The 19,243-nt window shown below is 40.8% G+C and overlaps 1 protein-coding gene across 1 annotated transcript; it reads right to left on the bottom strand.

The window, feature by feature from the left end:
* Positions 1-3,357: 3,357 nt before the first annotated feature.
* LOC112486481 (uncharacterized) lies at positions 3,358-6,138 on the bottom strand. Its single transcript, XM_025053281.1, has 2 exons — positions 4,987-6,138; positions 3,358-4,570 (listed from the first exon to the last, which is right to left on the bottom strand). The coding sequence occupies exons 1-2, from the start codon at positions 5,380-5,382 to the stop codon at positions 4,208-4,210; spliced, it is 759 nt and encodes a 252-aa protein (XP_024909049.1). The 5' UTR covers positions 5,383-6,138; the 3' UTR covers positions 3,358-4,207.
* Positions 6,139-19,243: the final 13,105 nt, after the last annotated feature.

Here is a 19,243-nt window from a genome sequence, read left to right as displayed (position 1 = left end):
AATATGGCACACTCACTTTAGATCACAAACAAAATCCTCATAAGCCAACAATTCTTTTATGTGCAATATTTGCAATATCCATAAATGTAATGAAATGAAAATAATTTAACTACCAGCTCAAATCAATTACATTTCCTACTTGCTATATATACTGTATATATACATATGTGTGTTTTGCCTTACAGGATGTCCTCAGATGAAAACTGCTGCTTGACCTCTGATTCCACAGCAAGAAAACAAGAGGAAGTAAAATCAACACTGACTAATAAATGTAAGTTCATATGAATTATTTTAGTTTTAAATGCATCTTTAGAAAACCTTGACATCTTTACAACAATAGAGGTTGGGCTACGACAAAAAAATTAACAATTCTGTTTTTAAAAAAAACAAAGTCACATTTGTTTTACTGCACTGTCTGTAGAGGTCAACCTTCAAGGATAAAAAAAAAAAAAATACATGGTAATACCAGCTATAACATTTACCTGCACGGCTGCCGCCAAACCATCTGTATTCTCTCCTCCCGGTGAGAGCAACAGTTCTAAAAGCTGTTTATATCCACAGGACAAGTCCTGTACGAACTGTCACATTCATCTCTATTTCCCCTTCACCGAGGGGCATTTGAACCACATTAGAATCTATTACCACCATGCAGATTCAGCGCCTGCTGACAATACAAGTCATGATAAGATGGAGCAGCGACACCATTGCTTATATATCACATCATATAAGCTGGGCTGCAGATCCCAGCTTGTCATCCCATTGTGATCATCTGTTTATATGGCTGGTCCAGAGGTGTGGGTATCGTTACATCTTTGTCTATCTTTAACCTGTGTCTGTTACTGTCCCATTCAGACAATAGATATAAATAGTTGCATGCGTGCAACAGTGTGAGCGTATACGGGTTTATATCTGTGAGAGCATCCATCACTCGGCAGTGGGAGTTCCAACACAGCTGCTTGTGAGGAGAGATTTATGCTGTAATGCATCAAATCAACAGACCTTTACAGTAAAATATGATTTTATCAATAGGCCTGATCAATAGTGCATGCAAGACGCTGTGTAATTATTATAGAGGTCCGGATCGATGGAATTGTCGCACATGACCTGCTGCCAGAGGCTACGTGGACGGGCGTCACAGACAGTCATAGAAATGTTTGTGTCACGGCCCTAAGATGTTTGATTACCTGTACAGAAGGTCATACCTTTGCTGCACTGTAACTTATCATGACATCCTTGACCGAAACAGGATGCAGGCGGGGAAAGTTGGACCAGACCATAGCAACGGCTTTAGAGCAACGAACTCCAGTTCCAGAAAAGTTAGTACACTTTCCAAAAATGCAATTTGAAGCAAATTCACCTGTCAAAAAATATTAGAAACACAGAATGATTGTTATTTTAATACGAGAAGTGAAGAATAAATTAAATGTGTCACAAAAAAAATTAAATGAAAAATGAAATGAAAACACAAAGTTGTGTTTAAACAAGCCAATCTGAGAGTTGTTAGTCTGTATTTAAAAAAAAGGAACCAAATGAAACATAAAGGGTTGCACAAGTAACATACTGAGATACTGTCACAGAAATGATTACAGAATTGACCATAAGAGAATCCAGCCAATTAATTAATTAAAGACAAATAAATGTGTCAAAATAATACAAGTAAATGAATCATTCTCAGTTTTCTAACTCCTGGCATGACTGTTGCAATGTGTGTGACAACACCAAAAGAGCAACATAACAGCAGTTCTTATTAGTGCACCACTTCAAGCCTACCTTAATGCAAAAATTTCTGCTGCAACGTCAGAGCTAATGTTAGCTACGTCAGTCCTCGAACAGGCTAATGGTGTAGCTGGCCCACAATAGCCCAGATGACTATTGAGAAGGCTCAAATAATAATAATAATAATAATTAAATCATAAAATATAACATCTGTGACTGTGTCCAAACTGTGAATAAAGTTGACAGAAGAAAATTGCTAAATAAAAAAGGAAATAAATATAGATGAAAAATTAAAACAAATCTGTTGAAGTTTATGGGTGTCTATTCACTGATTTTGTTTTTCAAAAAGTTACTTAAATCTTTGAAAGGAATTGCAATATTTTAATTAAAGAGCAGTAATAAGGGAATTAAAAAAAAAATCCCACAGTTAAATTTCACGGTATACATTTTGAAAAAGTGAACCAATATTTTGACTGTGTAGTTAGTAGTTTTATGTGGTGAATGTTCCTGCACCTCTGCAAACATTAGACCTTATAAATGACAGAGATGCAGACAACCATCTTTACTAGGATCATTTGTCCTGGTGCAAAGCAATCTGGGGTGAAGAAATACAGTGAATAAGAGCCTGGTGTTAGTCTGTATAGGAGCGCTCTGTAATCACACACACATAGTCTCACACACACTGTACATCAGAGAGTGTGTGTGAGAGAGAGAGAAAGAGAGAGGGGGGAAGAGGGAGGGAGAGCGTGAGGCAGAGACCAATGAGGCAGTTTACATCAGGATTTTGTTTCACAGCCACGGCCTCCTGGGAGAGTGGGGTCTGCCAATAACACTTAAGAGACAGAGCAGGAAAAGTAAGTGCTTTTATTACATCTCATCACTCATGTAATTTCTGGCAGCATTTGTGATTACAGATCAAGTGATTGACTAACTACACATTCAACGGCTGAGTTATGAACCGGGTGCCTACCATTCCAGCCCCGGCAGATTCTCCGTGTCAGCTGTAACTCATCTATTCCCTGCGTGTTAAATCAGAGAGCACACACTGCTGCCGGAAGAGTTAAATAATAACTTGAGCTTTATTGTAAATCTGTCAGAAATTACACCTGCACAGACACTGCCCCGGCTCTGGTGTTGTCCTGTGCACGGTGGGGCGAGAAGGCTGGATGGAGTGGATCAATACAGGCCCTGATGGAGATATTGACGGATGACAGATGAAGTTGGTGTCTATGCCTGCGTGTGTTTGTTATGAGGGTATATAAGTGTAAAGGAGTAGGTGTCACCCTGGGGCTAGGTGGAGAGCAAGGCTCAAGGTATTTAATCGACAGGCTTCACCTTGAATCGATCTGCGAGAGTCTCACAGGGCGTAGACGTGATACACCATGAACAATAACACCGAAAACAAACCGCAGGGAGTTTAGGAGTTGATGAAGTGGGATGGGCTGATGTCTCAATGCCATCACTACTGCATACATACCTGTGTGTAATCAGAGTGGGATTGAGTTTTTATACCAGACTTTGGAGACTTTAACAGGGATTAAGGGAATTTAGAGGTTGGTAAAAATGAGTTTCTTCTTCGTTCTGTGTGANNATATATATATATATATATATTCAAAACATTAAAACAAGATGTGTGCTATTTGTATAAAATCCTGACTTGAAGAAATTGCCATGTGTTTGTGGTCGACGCTGTGGCAAAGAAGCAGCCTGTACAGGCTACAAGGCTAATAACGAAGGTCTCCTCTGTGACACATGAAAAGAAAACAGAGCGAGGGAAAGAACTTGCAGCAATGATCCCATTTACTGAGAGAAACCTCATCATAAAGTATTATCTCTGCAACAAATCAATTTCCTCACACTCCAAAGAGCAATAGTAGCATGCACATGTGAGACATGCAGCAGAGATGGGCAGCCATGAAAACATTCCACCGTGAAATGTCTTACAAGAGGCCAAGATCTAAGAGAGCGTCATGTCTTTAATAAACAACACACTGTAAGTATTAAAATCAATGTGGCTCAGCGGTGGTGTGCAGGCTCAAGATCTGCTGAAATGTTCAAAGACTCTGCAGCTTTTACCTCATGACCGAGTCAAGGTCCAAGAATGTTATTGACTGAGATGGAGTTTATGACATTAATATTTGACAAATCACAGTTTTGGAATAAACTGGTGCACTTTAATACTAACGAGGAGTCAGCTAAAGAAGAAGAAGACAAAGAAGAAGGAAAAAATCTCTGGCAGCGTAGACATTGCTGCCTCCCTGTCTACCTGGAGCCCACAATTTGATGTCCAGGAAAGAATGATAAAAAAAAGTAGTCTTATTGCAAAGCCAGTCAGAGTTGTACATTATCAAGGGGACAGTATAAGAAATATATTTAGCTTTCAAGTCATTCACATGACCCGGAACGAAATATTAAATACACATTTCCAGGATTAAAAGATGACATAAATATTCTACTTCCATTGCCGGACAGAACTGGGTCTGGGAGATTTTTAAAGATTATTCCGAGTTGTGCCAAGGGGAGAAATGGTGCTTCTGTACATAGAACAGTACATGAAGGCTTCAGAGGAGGAATGAGATGGAGGAAGAGAGCTTTCAACGGCTGATTCCAGGTGGAAAGATCTGGACGAATGGATTTGTTGCACAGAGGTCGGATGAGGAGAGGAACAGTAAATCGGAGACTCAAGGACAACTTGTGGTCTTGTTCTTGAACGGTGACAGGAGGCTACTCTGTGTGCCAGAGGACTTGCAGATCTCCCAGGAGGTCTGGGCTCCATCCTGAACTTGGGACACTGCAGAATGTTGCTATCACTTCCAGATTTTTGGACCAACTTGGTCAAATACGTGGATATCTCCTAAAAAGACAAACACATGCAACACAAGAAAAAAAGAAAAAAGAAAACATTTTAAACTTTCTATCTGCTTTTGGGTTGATAGTTAAATTATTTAATGCTACAGAGTAATAAAAGTAGGCTATGTTTTAGTCTTTAACTGCAGCTAAAGTAATTTAAGTGCCTCTCGGAGTTCAAGCCACTTAACTGTAGCACTCTCAGACACTCATATAACAAATAAAAGGTTGAGGGCCAGCAGCTCTGAGATGCTGCCAACTCATTGTGATAAAAGCAAAAATCATGTTTGGCTAACACTAGCCAAGGCAAAAGGAGTGGAGTAATAGAAATAAAATGTGATGTGTGCAAACCTGGATGTTCGCTATGACTCACAACAGTGACAAAGTAGATTACATTAATTTAATAAGAACTAAAACACTCACACTCTGAGCTCCGGCTAAAACTCTGCTCCGGCTTTCCTGTCTCGTCAGTAACCGTGGCAGTGTGCCGTCGATTGACCTGCGCTGCTCAGCAGCTGACCTGGGTAAGGGATGCAGAGTGGTGAAGGCCGTGTTTATGCTTGGTCTTCCTTTCTGTGGTTCTTTCCTACACTCTAGTTGCCCTTCTGCCCTGCGATCCTCCCCCTTATCCCTCTGTTTGCATGTGATTGATGAGTGGTCATTTCCTCTCCTGTCCTTTCCCATTTCAGACCTGGAAAAGGCAGCAGCTGAATCCTCCTGCAACGCTCCATTTCCCTCCGTATTGTTTGGTCTAACTTTACTTTCTTCTCCTTCATCTCCCTCAGCGCCGTCAGATTCTCCGCCCTGCTGCTTCTTCATGAAGTTGTCTGGTTTCCCCCCAGTCTGACTACTGTGCTTGAAGTCCTGATAGAGACAAAGTGATGATAACCAATAATAATGTAATAAATACTGTAGTTAATTAGACATTACACATTACTTTTTATTGATTTGACTTTAAAATTGGTTATTTTACTTTTATATAACACAGCACTAGGATACTTTCTGCAGAAAGTTTGGTCATGATTTTGATTCCATTGCAATTTTGAAACTATAAATATTAATTTTGACCAGTTTACTTGCAGTATTATTCTTGCAGTTTTACGTGCATGTCAACATAAACAGACTCACTGTGGGCCATGATGTTTTTGTCAGGTCTGTGTGTTTTCTGTTCCTGCTGTCTGCTGTGAGGGGTAATCTGTGTCATCACACTCACCTGTGTCTCTGTAATTAGTCTCACTCTTCCCCTGGTGCCCTTTGTATATATACCTCTCTCCCTCACTCTGTCCTTGTGGGATCATTGTGTTGTAGCTGGTCAATGGTGTGTCTGTTTCTAGGCTGTTCCTGGTCAAGTCTGTTCCTGTGCTGAGTGTTTTGTCCTGATCTTTGAAGAAGCAGGTTTTTGTGAATTTTTTTTTTTTTTTCATATATAAACTACCGGCCCCAGTACTGCATTTGGGTCCTGTTTGTGTCCTGCCATGTTAATGGCTCACTGTGACAGTTTCAGTAAGTAAACAACCAAAATTACTGGTGGGTTAACCATGTTGTGATGTGATGTTGTCTTTCATTTAAATTGAGAAAAGAAAAATTAAGTGAAACAGAAACTGTTACTTCAAAGTGCATTTTAATACAATTATACAATAACTTGACAACTTTCCAGTAGAACCAACAGTTTACTGTCTTACATAGGTAAAGTCAATATGTGAAGGAGTCATGAGGATGAGAGACTCTTATAGGTAAAGCTACTTTCACCAATACACAGTATAATTCTAATTGGCCTTATTAGTGAGCTTAGAGCTAATACATGCTCTGTATGTTGCCTTAGGCTTTGTGTGTGTGTGTGTGTGTGTGCACGTTTGTGTGTGTGCAACTTTGTTTGATGTTTACGACCTACCAGACTTCTTCATAATGAACGTTTCCTACAGTACTCAGCGGATATAAAATAAATGAATGAACTCTACCACAGCCATAAAAACCAGATCCTTCCACAGCCCGGTGTGTTTGCAGAACAGACTGAACTTCGAGGCAGAAGCAGCATCTACAGGTTCAAGTCCCACAGAGCAGCAGCAGCACTGCAGCAGCAGATGTAATGAAACATATTTAAGGCAAGAGGAAAGCTGCATAGAACTGCACTGCCACGTTTGACCCCATTTAAAAACTTGATACCAATTAGAGAGTCCTGGGAGTAAATTATTTAGGGGATCTCTTTTGCTGAACACACACACACACACAAAAAAAAAATCATTATGTCCATGCACGTGCATCCACACAGTCTCAGACATGAAGCTGTCCAATGTGCACCCGCACTGCTGTACACACACATCGTTACACACAGATTCCACCACCGTGCTCTGGAAACAGACTTCTTAATGAAGCCTTCCCCAAGTGAAAGTGGAGCAGAAATATACACTGGCCCATTTCTGCCTTCAGTTCATCCTCCCCTCCTAACACACACACACACACACACACTTTTCCTCTCTTTTCTGTCTCTCCCCTCCCTGTACCTTCTCTACATCATTTGTTTTATTCATGTTTCGTTGTCTTCTCTTTTGTCTCAATCAGTTAAATCACAACCCCCTAATTTATGGCTACAGGCAAAGACACTTCCACTAACAAACCAACTGATGAGAGGGGATGACTGCAAACATACAGCGTGCAAAGAGTGGTTTGTGTGTGAGTGTGTGTGTGTGTGTGTGTGAATCTTGAAGTGTCTCTTACTGTCTTTTTATTTGTGGTTATTTACATAAAGGATGAAAATGTGGGTATAGGAATGACTGTGATGCAAAAAAAAAAAAAAAAAAGCTTCTGCATCGGAGGAGAGGGAGCAGGGGAGTAAATCCAGTGACACAGTGTGGGGAGTTCTCAGGTGTGGTGAGAGGATTATACAAAAACCCTGAGTATGAATGACAGTAAACAGCTGAATGACAGAGATGGGGAGTGGCGGGAGCTTTGCTGTGTGTGTATGTATGTGTGTGAGTGTGTGGCTCGGGGTAACAATTCAGTAGGCGTGACTGATACTCTGAAAGGTGAGTGAATATTATCTTCACCTCAGACTTTGAGAGCTGTGCTGTTAACTCAAGAAAAACCTGTTCAATCGTATCTCATTATTGCTCGCGTAGAGATGGGAAAAAAAATGTGGGAAATGAAGGAGTGTGGGTTGTGTGGAAGTAAACAACAGATGCTATAGGTTTGAGAATATCAACAAGGCAGGCAGGAAGTATGGAGAAGGAAAATATCAATCACTGCCCTTCCTTTAGCAATTAGGATGCAAAAGTTGAGTCATGATAAAAAAATATATCTTTGTTTATAAGACTGAGCCACTGGAGGATGTGCCTTTTTTACCCTGCTGAATAAGGGTCAGGTCACAGTTTTTTTACTGTTTTATTCCAAACTTTGGGGATCTGTTACATTTTTAGGAAGTCCTGAAACATTTCTGAAAAGTGTATTTGTACAGTTTTTGAGTGGGTTGATAAGAAAGGGAGAGTTTGTCTTAATTGCAATTTGTTGCCTGTCCTTACCTTCTCCACTGCTAGTGGATTGTGGACAAGGTCTCTGAAGCAAACTCCGCGATCTCTATGATCAGATTCTTCTGGTTTTTTCTCTCTGCTCCCTGAAACACACCCACACACAGACACACACTCCTAAACCTTTCTCATCAACAATTGAAAACATGTTTTTTTCTAATCTAATTTGCCTGTAGTTACTCTATTTCACAATGTTTAGGCAAGCATTTGTTCGTTTTAACACACTGTAATTCAAAGAGCTTGGATTTCCATTGCTGTGCAAGTGAACAAGTTCGGGGCAGGTCAAACCTTGCATCATCAAACAACCGCCCTGCAGATTTGTGTTAACCTGCATTGTATACATCGGATGAAAAGCTGCTTTTCTTGAACGTGTTGAAGAACACTAACACATTTGCCTTATGGTCTTGTGGAATACTCAAATATGTCTTTAACCTTTGGCTCAGGGTTCAATTTAGACGAGAGCAATATGCGTCAATTCCTAGATCTGTGCTTATTGAAATCCCTCACCTCCAGAGCGCTATCAGTGTACAGTGCTGACTCTACATGAAGTGTGACCCCGTTTCCCTCACGGCGACCCCCTCCTTCCCTTCACAGCCTTGGAAGATAGAGGAGCACAGGGAAAGGCATGCCAAGGCAGTAGACACTTTAAAGCAAAGATTAAAGGTTTTTCTTTTTAATCAGTCATTTGGCAGCAATGTTAGCATCTCACCCTGGTGCAGCTAAGGATCAATTTTTAATGCTGCTATGCAGAGTGCAGACAGGGTGATTGGCAAGAGAGAAGCTATTTACAAAGGATCTATTTACACATTTTTACATAGAAATATGCAGAGGGCATATCTGACATCTCTTACAGAATTTTAAATAAGCATTCTCCTTTTTTTCCTTTTCTCATGAGGCACGACCTCTGTGAGCCTCCGATGATCACTTCACTGTGAGTGTGCACGGCCATATGAGTGTTTGTGTGCGTATTCTTACATGCCTCGCACGTAAGAATAATAAAAGAATTTCTATCTCTCCCTTGTGTTGCATTGTGTTACACTTTTTGCATGTTTGCTGCCAAATGCTGGGTAACTAGGTCAAAGAACCCCAGTGTACACAAATCACAAAAATCCAGCAAAAACAAACTAATCACAATGGCTGTTTTTTGTCCTTTAACATTCAATAACATTGATCTGATTCTGTTCCATGACATAATGAATGTCATTGGTTGTACAACTTTTTGACCAATGTGAACTTGACTAGCTCAATTTGTTTGTCATGTCCAAGATTTAAAAAGCAGCCTCAGCTTTTGATGTAGCTAACAGTGTGACTGTCCTTTACTTCTTCAGACCTTCTTTTTTTTCCAAGGTTCTGATTTAAAGATGGTTCTTTACATATGTGGGCTGGACACAGCCTGTTCAATCTATGGCCTCAACAAGACATTTGGCCAAAGAAACCCACAGAGAATAACTGGACATTTTCCTTATAATTCCCTAGAAGCTCTTGAGAAGATTCAGAAATACTCCATCAGCAATTCAGGTTCCAAAAAACTGAAAAGCTCTACGTGTGTGTTTGGACCATGTGCAAGACCATCCATCCATCCATCCAGTTTCATCCGTTTATCCGTTACCGGGTCGTGGGGGCAGCAGTCGCCACCCAAATCACATTGCACCGTACCAACCCCCCCTAAACCTTCCTGTAGGTGGTGAGTCCACTGGAAGGAACCAACCGCACTAACCAGGATTCAAACTTGTCCAGGAGGTGAACCCTGGGGTTCCACACCAATGACAGAGACATTGCCACTGGGCCAAATCACCACCCATGTGAGAGACATTAATTACTTTTTTCACATATTCATGCATCATTTTGCAAGTGTTGCTAAATTTGCTAAAATAATCGAATCTGGGTTTTTATGCTTCGGGTGGGAACATTTCTCCCTCAGACCAGTCCTACAAAACTGCATTCCTATGGTCATAATGTTTGTGCAGGTGGTAAACCTTAAGGTGCAAAAGGAACAATGTAGTCTAATAAAATCCTGACACTAACACAAGCTCTGGTGTTTACCGATGTGACCCTGCTGTCCTGCTGTTATGTTCCCGTCTTCATATCCATCCATGAATCAATCCATACATCTATGCCTCCATCGATTACTCTACTGTCCATTCATCCATTATCTAGCCCCCCATTCATTCATGTCGTCAGCCAGCCATCCAGCTGACCAACCAACTGAACATTGATCCAGTGATTCACCCAGCACTAGCTGGATCAATAGTCTCTTAAATGGCATCATTGTAAGCGCTTAGGCATCTGTGTTTGTGCAGTTCATTCTCAAGGCAGTGAGGCCACGCAGGGTTCTAACCTAAGTCAACTTTATTTTTTTCTATGCTTACAGGATCACATCAAAATACAATCAAAGGTCGGCAGAAAATGTGTCCGGCAGCTGACGTTCTGTACACAAACAACAAAAGGTGCAGTGGTCTGTGAAAAACCAGCTGTAATTACTGACGATCAGATGCTTCACATGAAGATCTCACAGGATTGTGGAGGTTTACAGAGATACACAGACAACATTGATGCACAGGAGCAGGAAGATAAAGATTCATGGATGGAAGAAACTGTGTGTGAAGCTGCAGTTCAATATATTGTGGAGCAAACTAAAGGTAAACCCAAACTTTCTACAAAAGGCACAGATTTTCATGTTAAAGAAGTTCAATAATGCGTTACTCTGTATGTTCTATTGAAATAATTACAGCAGAGAACTGTGGGTATTTATTAACAGTATTTTATAAACAACATTGACCTGGAGCAGCAGTAGTACTCAGTGCACTCGTGTTCACTATCTCACTGTGCAGTCTATTGTGGCTCAGTGTGCATACAGAAACCCTGCTGGCTCAGAGCTGGGGCTGGGTCTTGGCATTAAAAGACTGGGACTCTGACAAGTCTCCGAGTTCTGTCACTGCGGTTCACAGGTCTTGTTAGCCAAGGTGTCGGCAGGGGTGGAAATGACTGTGTGTGTATGAAAGTGTCAGTGTGTGTGAGTGTGTGTGTGTGTTAGTGTGTGTGCAGTTGCATGTGTGTAGGGTGAGCACAGACAGCACTCCTACCTCCACCTCCTCACCTGACATTGGCAATAAAACTAAACAGGCCAAGGTGATGTGTATGTGTGTGCCTTGGTGTGTGTGTGTGTAAGTGTGCACATTGGGGCTGCGTGTGCTGCAGGGTTGTTGCTGCTGTCACCAATTTGCCAGGGCCTCCAGACGGGAGTTGGAGCAAGGTGACGGAGCTGTAGCTTGATAAACACAGAAGCCCTGCTTCGATTTCCCATCCAGTCCACTTTGGAAACACATGGCTCTTCCTGGGCGCTCCTGGCCCAGGGATAGAGGAGGTGGAAGAGAAGGAGGAGGGGACAAAAAGGGGAAGAGTGCAGGAGGAAGAAGAGCCACAGGAGAGACAGAGTAATGGGTGTGCTATGAAGAAGAAGAGCAGTCAATGGGAAGGTTGAACGAGGGGATAGAGAAGGTGATGTAAGGAAAGGGAGATGGTGGAAGGAGGTGACGGGTCTCTGGGGATCAGGTGTATTTACCTCTAACAACATGAGAGAGCTGCTGTGCTTTCGTAGACCGAGAAAAATGTGGAAAGTAGGGCTAGACCAAATTCTGCTACGTTGAAAAGCCCTTTCAGTGTTTTCACAGGTTTTTACTGCATATGATTTGTACATTTCTTTGTTTTTACTATGTATACATTTTTAGGGTATTTAGACTGGTCTAGACATTATCAATACGAACTAAATTTAAACCATTCTTGATTTTCCTTTGTGGCGCTTTGGCCCAGAGGCAATGTCTCTGTCATTGGTGTGGAACCCCAGGGTTCACCTCCTGGACAAGTTTGAATCCCGGTTAGGGCGGTTGGTACCTTCCAGTGGACTCACCACCCACAGGAAGGTTTGGGGGGTTGGTATGGTGCAGTGTGATTTAGGTGGAGACTGCTGCCCCCGCGACCCGGTAACGGATAAGCCGATGAAAATGGATGGATGGATTTTCTTTTTTTATCTTTTTGTAAAAGGCAAAACCCACCAATCAACAGAATTAGGTGTAAAACAACTTTAAAAATACAGCTGAACAATTGATACACAACCTCTGACTCTTTTTCTTTCTTCTTGCTCTTCTTTTTCTTCTACTTTTTTTTCAATATGCAATTTTAAGCTGACACCTGAAGTTTACGGACCCGCCCTTCTCAGAGAACCAAAGCTGGTTCAGAGTAGGAGGTGTGGCACTAGAACTCTCCACTGCTCCCATGGAGAGTTAAGAGGATCACAGTTTAACCCCCCTCCCCCACCCTCAACACCACCAAACTCATCCATGCTGCTTCTCTCCTTCATACCTTAAAACTGACGTAAAAGGACAAGTGTGGGCTCTAAGCACTGCTGATCAAACACAAGCGGATGCTGGGTGTTCCAGTCTCAGGACGGTTGGCCTAATAGGATTGGAAGCCCCCAGGTGAGCCAGAGGACACCTCCAATCAGAATGATTAGCCCAAGGATGAGCAGCATTTCTGGCTGCAGCAGCTAGTGATGTAACTGCTGGCTCACATGGCTCGATCTGAAGGCGACTACCACCACCGTGGATGATGTTTTCCTAAATCTGGTGATGGACTTTCAAGTTTCACTGTGTCAGACTGTTTGCTAATCATAATTTGGTACAGAGAACAGTGTAAGCTGTGAAATGATACGTTGTGTTTTCTGTTCAATTATCAAAGCAGTGCACCGTGTGTGATGCATGTGCCACACTCCTAATGCATGACTACACTGGCAATAGCGGCATATAAATATTACCAGCACAGATTGCAAGTCTCACCATCTACATTTGACAAACTCAGATTCCACTGTGCATCCACGGGTAAACTTGCACAAACACACACACACTCACACGGAGAGGCTTTTATAAACTTATCATATCCCTAAAAACAATTACCAGAAACTAAGCTCACCATTGACTAAGCAAAAGTCATCAAGTGTGTAAAACACACAATATAATTAGCACACATCAAGCTGCTGAGTCCTACTGTGCATTAATGACGCTTCCCTCTGAAGTGAATTATGGTCTAATGAGTGAAAAGTGAGTGAGGAGGGGCTTTGAGGAGGAGCAAGGCCTGATTTAGATACAACGCTGAAGGAAAAAGCGGAGAGAATGAAGAGGAAGGGATAAAACCAGATGAAAATAAGTCTAAGTGAAAGGTGCTGTGTGTGCTCACCTTCAGTGAGTGCAATCATGTGCCAGGAACCACAGGCAACAACAGATACCTGCACAGAAAACAACCATTTATTTTAAACAAGCAATACATTTGTTAGGATGCTGTGAATGAGTTAATAAAATCTTAATGGCTGAGTGATAAATGTGTGACATCTCATTATGGAAGAAAAGTCTTCAGCATCAAAACATCACTGTGTGACAACAGTACTTTCAGTCTGTATCTGATTCTTTCTGGACTCACCAGTATATTTAATACTATTTATACAACTGAAATGCAGTAATTGAATGCAGTAAAAAAAATAAACAAAATACACCTACAGACAATTATTTTGCTCAGATACACACCGTCCTGTCACTCAGTAGAATCTGAAGGGGCGTGAAGACTTTTTAAATGTCTGTGATATTACAGACCAGCGAAAGACATGGAATCAGCCCTCACAGATACAGCTCTCCACCTGTTGCAGGGGTAGAAATGAAAAGAAAGTCACAAAAAGTAATAGTAGTTCACAGTATGTATATATGTAATATAGTTTTTACTCAGTAACGGGTTCTTTCCAAATGTAGCAAAGTAAAAATACTTAAGTCAAAAAGCACATAGGTAAAAGTAAAATTAACTTATTACAAATTACTAACAAAAGCTAGTCAATTAAAGTAACATGAGTAAATGTAATTGGTTACTTTCCACCTCTGTTATTATTATAGTATTTGTCAGTTGAGTTTCACTGATCATTTTATTGATTCATTTGCCTGGCCAAGACTGTCAACTGTAGGAATTCCTGATTACCTGCCAACAAGGATTCTCTCAGTTCCACTCCACATTTGATAACTGATTGCAGACTGGGCCACTCTAAGGGTGTGCCTGGGTTGCAGGCCGCTGTTTCAAAAGGGTGCTTTTAGAAGATCAGATTTAGACAGTAGCATCATGAACAACACTTAATAATAAGAGAGTAAATGTATGTCATAGCGTTTTTTTCTAAAAACAAATAGTCACTTTCACCTTAATTCTCTGAGTAAGTATGTTTTCCTACAGTGATATAGAAAGGAATTTTAAAGCATATCATCATCAAGATTTTCAGGCAGGTGCATGACTAAATGTTTGATTGTATGTGACAGAAAAGGCTGATATGACTTACTCTAAAACATTAGTCTCTACTAACTAAAATTAATGTTTCCTTGTTGAACAATTATAAAAGAATATATAATATCACATCAATATACAATACTGTATTGTATCGGTAGCCCCACCCACAACGTACACACGCAAATACAGACAGAGACACACACTTGAACGTTCAGCAAACACTCAAGCCTACACTCACTCATACTACCTCAGTGTCTGCCTATTTAAACCTGCCACTAATAAATTTATATTTATTGCCTGCGATTGAGGACTTTTAAATTATGGCACACAATAAACCTGGCACACACATCTCCAACGCTCTTTCAGGGGATGTAAAAGCAATATAGTAAGCAATTTTCCAAAGTGGATTACAAATTTCACATCCAGGTTTTATTGCACATTACGATAACTTAACCACATCTAAATGTTCTGCATAAATGGGAAATATGTGCTGCTTAATATGCTATTTTTCATTTTTTAAGAAGCGCTTTGCGAACCCTGCCAAGCACGGGAGCACGCTGGTTCATACAGAGGGGGAGTCAATAATCTTTATGAGGTGGATTTTAATTACAAGGAGATAACTGAGTATCCTCCTCACGGCAGGCCTCCATCAATCTCTATTCTGCATCAACTAGTACAAAGCCTTACACACACACACACACACACACACACACACAAATACACACATACACACACAAAAGCACAGGCACTAATACCACTTCAGACATCACTGATCAATCAGTCAGTATTGTATTATTTTCCCTTCAGCCGGGAATGCCTGGCGAAGGAAGGGAGGCAGGTGTTTTGACGTGTTTTACCACACAAACAGCCGCATGAGCATAAACTACTGAACACCCACGCGAGCACACACACATGCACACACACACTTGCACAGAGGGCTGGCAGGGTAATCCCGCTAAAAAAGGTTAAGTCTGATGTTTTCCCAAAGAAGTAGCGTCTTCGAAAGGTCAGATCAATCATGTGCTAAGCATGCCTCATAAGCAATCCATAAAGAGCTTGTTTTAAATAATAACATTTTATAGATCACCTAAAGACATAATGTAGAAAAGGCGAACAGGACTCTGGTCTCCACATAGTCCCCCGCTGCCGCCAAGAATTCAAATGGGACCAAAGTTAATAATATGTTCTCTGCAGTTCATTTAATGAAGCAGTGGCATTTGCAGCCAAGCTACATGCACACAGCGCCGGCAGACGTCTCTCGTCTCTCCTCAACAATAGGCAATTCTTTTAACTGAATATTGCAGTTCAGCAGTGTGCTGTAAATGTGCCCCGCTCTGGAAACAAGTACAATGCGTTTTTCTCTTTAACCGGCTGATGTTACATTTGTTGTGCCACCACTTTAATTCCGTCTGTCTGACAGAACAGAAGAAAGCAGCAATTTGAAGGAGAAGTGGTTTCTTGACACTCTGTAGTGGTGCAAATGTATTGGAACTGCTTTCATGGCAGTTCATTTCCCCTTGGCCGAGCAGAGGGGGGGATCAGTTTGCAGAAAGTCATACAACCTAGAGTCTAAGGAGCCAGTAATGTTGAAAAGTGAAGAACTAGCAGGCACCGTTTTTTATTTAGTCAGAAAAGATAGCTTTCTGATTTTGGACTATTCAAGACAAGCAGGATTGTGGGAAAAGCTGATGCGAAGAGAAGGTGTTTTCTTATCTCCAAGTCGGGTAACAACAAAGAAAGTTCAGCGCCTGACATGTCTAAGAGTGCAGAGGCTATGTGCTGGAAAAACAGCAGATCAGTTCATTATGTATTTCATCTAAGACATAACACTGAGACTGGGTGCACCACTGCACACTGTAGCTAGAATGGTTTTAGAGATATCAAGAGCTAATGAGGGTGAATTTGTGCTCCGAGTGATGCCATGTGAGGACACCGATTCCTTGTTGTGTTAATTAAAACTCAATGAAGTGAAGTGGATGAAAAATTAGCATGGCTCAAAGCCACAGTGACAGACACTGCTGGGAAAAAGTTGTTTTGTATATTAAGACATGATGATTAACTTTTGAGATGAAGGGGGGGAAAGGAACCACACTGGTAACCCCTATTATTTAAAAAGGTTGATACACCTTCAATATGCTTATTTTTTATTTATCAAACAAAAGAAAGGGAGAAAAGACTTCAAGTGATATGTAGCCTTTGTTCTCTGATTCACAAAAAAAATACAAATAAATAAATAAATAAAAGAATGAATTTTAGAGAAACTGAGGATAGTGAATGTTGCAATTTGGAAAGTGGGTATTTTTCCTATTTTTACTCACTATTCTGTGCTGTATATATATATATATATTTCCCCAAGACACTATATATCCAATAATGCCACCAGCTTGTTATTTTTTCTCTACTACACATTAAGAGAAATGGTATTTGTTTTACTGAAGCACCTTAAGCTTAAAATATAATTTGCCTTTGTGGTAATGCTGTTAAGTAAAAAAATTCCATATTATACTCAAAAATCAAAATATATGAAAACCCTTTTTCTTGCCACACAATAATTAATTTAAATTAGAGAATGTCAAATGACTTGCATTTTAAGAGAAGGAAGTTTCCTGGAAATGGACCTTGTAGGCACCTGCACTGACTTAACACTTTAGGGGTGTAAAAAAAAAAAGATGTTGAAGGAAAGACCAAACGTCACTATTGGCTACTGCAGTTGGCTGGATTTTTGGCTCACCAGTGACAGCTGCAGCGTAGCTGTCCACTGCTTGTATGTGTGCGACTTCAGCGAGCTGAGAATAGCTGAGAAGACAAGGAGCACAGACGTGAATCCTGTCCTCACCCAGTCCAAGTTGTCCCTGCAAGCAGAATAATGACACAGTGTCAGTCACAGGATTAAATAAAAGTTTAATCTTAACTGTTTTTTTTTTCAATCATAGAAAGAGGAGTTTAATAAAGAGACATGCCAAAGTGGCATTTTAATTTCAGGGCAAGAAAAAAAAATCCGTTTAGTGTAGCAAAAGACAGACACTTTCCCTCACCTCCGCTTAATTCACGCTGCTGTGCTACTTTTTGAATGTAAACATGCTTGTTAAATTTGTATGACTTGTATATCGCTTTTGCTGTGTCATAATTTAAGTGGATCTTTGTGAGGCTTTGTTATAATATCTGCTGCGTACTGTAAAATGTGACACAGGCAACTGGCAATTTTATCTTGGCTCAAATGGCTGTCACCCAGGAGAAAATATTGCAAGAAAAAGGCAGACTGCATATTTCTTTTACTCGACAAAAGTCAAAAAGTGTACTGTGTACTGTGTTTCTTGTTTCATTTACCATCGTATGCAAGTGCCTGGCAATGCTATCCCTCATTTGTGAGTGTGTCTGGGTGGAAACCTCCATTCAAACACTTAAAAAAGCCACATAAGCTTAATAACCACAGCATTTCCTGGATTACAACAGAATGCATTGTCCTCCATTTACATGTCTATTCTCTGTGCTACAAATGGTGAGGCTGTTCAATTTGACTTCTCTCTGCTGCCCTGCTTCTCTCTGTTTTTTTCTTTTTTGTGCATTCACAGTGGGATTTCTGCACTGTGCTCCTGTGCACGTCAGCATGCCCTGGCATATGTTTGAAAGAGCACAATATGTGTGGGTTTACATTTTAAACTGTGTGTGTGTATGTGTGTGCGTGTGTGGTATGCAGTAATCTGCGTCTTTAATTGCTTATTTGAATGTGTGCAACTGTGAGGATTTGTACACACACTGCAGCATATGTTCCTGCTGTGAGTGCATGTGTGTGCGTGTCTAAAGTGTGAGTGCATTAGTCAGACTTTGTGAGTGTAGGTTGACTTGTGTCGAGGTACAGTGGGCGAGCAGATGTCTCTGTACCTGAAGTAAGGCGTACGCATGTACTGGTCTATGTGTACTTTTGAGTGGGTTTCTTTTCTTGTGAGTGAATGAGCTCTGTCAGGTGCTGCTCCATGCTGTGCCAGCTGCATCTGGAGCCATCTGTGCTGAGGCTCAGTGGGAGATGGCGGATGACTTTAATGCACTTGAACCCCAGACAGACCTTTCCCAGACAGTTGTCAGTATAAAACCAAGATAACTGAGCCCAATCAAGCTGAACTGACTGATCTGGGAGGTGAGCAGGAGACAGATGCTTTGGTTACACTGTAACCCTGGACAGACTCACCAGGGAACATCAAACAGTCTGACACACACACACTGAAATCTGTTGGTTCTAATCTCACAAAAGTCATGTTTCAACGTATATCACAGGTAACTTTTCTCTTCTGCTACTGTCAGGATTTTGATACTTTTTTTTCAACAAAGTTAGCTAATTAAGTTTTTCTGTCACATGTGCCTACACAAAATGTTGTCAAGCTGTGTTTATATACATACATATTTATCTACATGAGAAGATGTACAAAACAGACATAGGACACATCTGTTTTTTCAAAACATTGTTCCTTTACTTTTTACTATTAGTAGTACACAGAAGTACGACACTATTTAGCATGCAAATGTAATGCAAAACAGATTAAGGTGCACAGTGTAACACGCTATTTGTAAAACATCAGTTTAAAAACTCATTATATCCAGTAATTTATATGACTTGCAGGCAAGAGTAAAAGTGTGACAATAGAACAAATTGCTGAATTGCTTATCTTTGACATTTTCCAATCCAATTTAGTTGAAAATAGAAGATAAAACAAAATGGTGTAACATGTGGTCCCCCTCCTTGAATCGCAACCTTAACGTGGTGGAGGGGTTTGAGTATCCAAATGAACCTTGGAGCTATGTTGTCGGGGGCTTAACGCCCCTGGTAGGGTCTCCCAAGGCAAACAGGTCCTAGG

The sequence above is a fragment of the Cynoglossus semilaevis genome, chromosome Z (assembly GCF_000523025.1).
Source record: "Cynoglossus semilaevis isolate Cse_v1.0 chromosome Z, Cse_v1.0, whole genome shotgun sequence".
In the NCBI taxonomy this organism is placed as follows: Eukaryota; Metazoa; Chordata; class Actinopteri; order Pleuronectiformes; family Cynoglossidae; genus Cynoglossus; species Cynoglossus semilaevis.
Note: the sequence above shows the minus strand (reverse complement) of the source record. Positions and strands in the feature narration are given on the sequence as shown.